This window comes from Vigna umbellata, chromosome 3 (genome assembly GCF_029865625.1).
Source record: "Vigna umbellata cultivar VRB3 chromosome 3, Vumbellata_1.0, whole genome shotgun sequence".
NCBI classification, from domain to species: Eukaryota; Viridiplantae; Streptophyta; class Magnoliopsida; order Fabales; family Fabaceae; genus Vigna; species Vigna umbellata.
This window is the reverse complement of record NC_142167.1, coordinates 13,898,229-13,901,541: the sequence shown is the minus strand read 5'-3', so window position 1 is coordinate 13,901,541 and position 3,313 is coordinate 13,898,229. Positions and strand designations below refer to the sequence as shown.

General features: G+C 36.6%; 1 protein-coding gene across 6 annotated transcripts; it reads left to right on the top strand.

Annotated features, from left to right (window-relative positions):
- The first annotated feature begins 296 nt into the window (after window positions 1-296).
- LOC124837528 (putative CCR4-associated factor 1 homolog 11) lies at window positions 297-2,928 on the top strand. 6 transcript variants are annotated; one of them, XR_015785306.1, is made up of 3 exons: window positions 297-1,343; window positions 1,452-1,602; window positions 1,706-2,928. XR_015785306.1 is itself a non-coding variant. In XM_088111047.1 (3 exons), exons 1-2 carry the CDS (start codon window positions 536-538, stop codon window positions 1,815-1,817), a joined length of 843 nt encoding a protein of 280 aa, XP_087967173.1. In that variant the 5' UTR covers window positions 297-535; the 3' UTR covers window positions 1,818-1,865; window positions 2,633-2,928. The 6 variants fall into 6 exon arrangements, 5 of the variants coding, with proteins under 5 accessions (XP_087967173.1, XP_047168870.1, XP_087967172.1 ...); XM_088111047.1 differs by lacking the exon at window positions 1,452-1,602 and having other exon boundaries at window positions 1,783-1,865; window positions 2,633-2,928; XM_047312914.2 differs by lacking the exon at window positions 1,452-1,602 and having other exon boundaries at window positions 1,783-1,865; window positions 2,620-2,928.
- Window positions 2,929-3,313: the final 385 nt, after the last annotated feature.

Genomic DNA, 3,313 nt, shown 5'->3' with positions numbered 1-3,313 from the left:
TTTAATTAACTAATTTATTATTTATATATATAATTTATAAATGTATTTATTGTGAGGAGAAAAAATGATGAAGAAAAGAAAAAGAAGAAAAAAACAAAGAAGGGATCTGTTAAAGTTGAGAGTAAAGATGAAAAGAAGATTTTAACACACCAAAAAAATGCTGAAATTTGGGTTTAGATGATGATGACTTTTAGCTGTAATCCAAACAGGAAATGGAAGAAAATAATAATGAAAAGAGGTGCCTAATCTGACTGAGTCTGGCATTGACTAAGCATCGGTTACCTTGTTCAGTCAAGGTTTCTCACGCGTTGAACCTTGACGCTTTTCCGCCACATTCACGCATTCTTACACTCAACTTACACACACTTTTCTTTCTTTAATCCAAAAACCACTTTCCACGCAACATCTTCCCATACTTCTCTCATCTTCATATAAAATCTCACTCTTCACACTCTCTTCTTCAAACCCATCAACCATAACAAAATTCAAAACCCACTTCCAAAGCTAATCATTCTTAAAGTTCAAATCTTGAAATATGGGTGTGTTCAGTGAAGACCTCAATCCAATTGTGATCCGTGAAGTATGGGCATCCAATATAGAATCTGAATTCGAACTCATCCGGGAGTTAATTGATCGCTACCCTTTTATCTCCATGGACACTGAGTTTCCTGGAGTGATTTTCCGGCCGCAGGTTGACCCTACCAAACCCTACAACCACCACACGCGCCGCCCTGCCGACCACTACCGTCTTCTCAAGACCAACGTTGACGCGCTCAACCTCATCCAGGTCGGCCTTACACTGTCTGACTCAGCCGGCAACCTCCCTGGCGATGCCGGAAATCGCTTCATCTGGGAGTTTAATTTCCGCGACTTTGACGTGGCGCGTGATGCTTACGCGCCGGACTCCATCGCACTTCTCCGCCGCCAGGGGATCGACTTCGAGCGCAACACCACCAACGGTGTGGACTCAACTCGCTTCGCGGAGCTGATGATGTCTTCAGGACTCGTGTGCAACGACGCCGTGAGCTGGGTCACCTTCCACAGCGCTTACGATTTCGGGTATTTGGTTAAGATCCTTACCCGACAGGATTTACCGACCCGGTTGGAGGAATTTTTAAACGTTGTGAAAGTGTTCTTTGGAGATAACGTTTACGATGTGAAGCACATGATGAGGTTCTGTGATACACTCTACGGTGGTTTGGATCGGGTTGCTCGGACGCTTAACGTGGACCGCGCCGTAGGGAAGTGCCACCAGGCTGGGTCAGACAGCTTACTGACCTGGCACGCGTTCCAGAAGATTGTGGATCTTTATTTTGTTAAGGATGAACACCAAAAACATGCTGGTGTGTTGTTTGGATTAGAAGTTCTGTGTTAATTAAAAATTTATTATAAACATAAATAATAAAAATTCAATTGATTGATTATTTATTGGTTTGTTGTTGTTGTTGAAGGTCTAACTTTCTGCTTGAATGCAAATTAAAGCTTGACTATTAAGCAAATTAAAGTGTTAAGCAAGGTATTGTAAATGGCATAATGGCATGTGGGAAGTTGTCAATCAATGAAAACTTCACAATGAAGTAAATTACAGTGTTACGCAAAGTGGTGAATACTATTATTCTTTAAGGGGTTGATTTTCATTTATCAGCATGATCATGTGCAGGAACTAGCATTGTGATTGAAAATGAGTTTCTGTTCAACTTTGTAGGATGTTTCAGAACATAAACTGAAGAAAACTCTGCAGCTGCTAATGGAAATTGTTTTTACTTGTTTCATTGGTTTCAGCCTACTGTTGGCTATTGCCAGAGATATATTTTTGAGTTGGTGTTGCTTAGTAGAGTTAACAGAATCCAAGGGTTCCTGCGGCTGTAAGTAGATTGTGCTGAATTTGTGGATTGTGCTTATGTTTGTTTATACGTTCTTACATTTTTAATGCAATTCTTCTCATTACTTTGATAGATGTAAACAGTTAAACATTCTGAATGTAGAATGATAGTGGTAAACTCCATTCATTTTACAGAAACTCTTGGTTAAAGTTCTTGCAAACAAATTCTACCAGCATGCCATTTTTCAGACTCATCATAATATGTTTTTAAAGTAGTATGTTGGTTGTTCAAACTGGTATGACATTTAGCTATTGGTTAAGTTAAATTAGATTAAAAGTTTATTATTTGTCGCTATTTTCAATATATGTTATGTGTATGGATTGTTTTCTTCACACCTGCAGCTTTCTAATAGTGTATTTCATTATCCCCTTATTTCAAATGGTTGTGGCACTGAGCAAAATATACTTGTGATTGTTGTATGATCTTAAGGAAATCTATGTTTATGAGTCAAAGAATCTGCTGATTGCAGGAGCGGACTCTGAAGTTACTTTTAAGGTTTCTTTAAAGAATTCCTAGTTTCATGGACTCAGATACGAGACAAGTTGGCATAATATGCATATGTTTTTGTTTAATGCGTGCGTTGTTTGACCACTTACTTCCTTGAACTTTGCAACTTGTAACTTAGGTTTATTTTTAATTGGATTTTAGTTTCTAAATTTAGTACTATCAGTTTTGCTTCCTTTTCTGATACCACATAATGGTTTCTTGGATCTTCTCTCCGATGATTTGGCTGCAGATATTTGTTGCAGATGTTCGAAAAATTAGTCACTGATTAGTCTGGTTTCCAGTGTCATTCTGAAGACATTTTCTCTTTAATTGTGTTGTTGGATTAAAGAAGTAAAAGATATGCTTAAGGAATGGTGCGAAAAGGTATTGTTCTTCCATTTTTTGATGCTTATATTTGTTGTTCATGACAGGGGAAATGAATCATAGTTTCTATTCAGACCATCATGAGTTTGTGGTCAAATTGGTTAGGTGTATGTATTTTTTTGCCCTGTTTCACACCAATACGTTGAAACTTTGTGTCCTCTCTTGTTTTCGTGTATTTTCACATACAAAGTTTGACAATTTGGCTACAAGATTCAATCAAGTTTTTCCAAAATCATTTTATTTAGCACTTTGAAAAGGAATGTATTCGAGATAGAAAAAGTTGTGCCTTGGAAGAATTGAACTTATTTGTATAGAAACGGAAATTAAGTTATTTATTGCACTGTCAAAAACATCTTTGTTTAAACAAAAACGCTCATATCAGTAACGATGTTGCAGAGATTCAGTTTTAATTATCATAGCCTAAATACTAGTAACCTGAAACCCCATATCGAAAGTATATTATATTTCAAGATATTAATTAAGAAAAAAAAATTAAGTACATTATATTTTCAAAATAGTAGTCAAGAAGTAAATTAAGTTTAATTTCAATTTTATCAAAT

Excerpts from the sequence above, each read along its gene's own strand:
- LOC124837528 (XM_088111047.1), top strand. The coding sequence starts at position 536 with ATGGGTGTGTTCAGTGAAGACCTCAATCCAATTGTGATCCGTGAAGTA. Across the intron at positions 1,344-1,782 it reads TGAACACCAAAAACATGCTG|CCTACTGTTGGCTATTGCCA; the intron begins GTGTGTTGTTTG and ends CATTGGTTTCAG.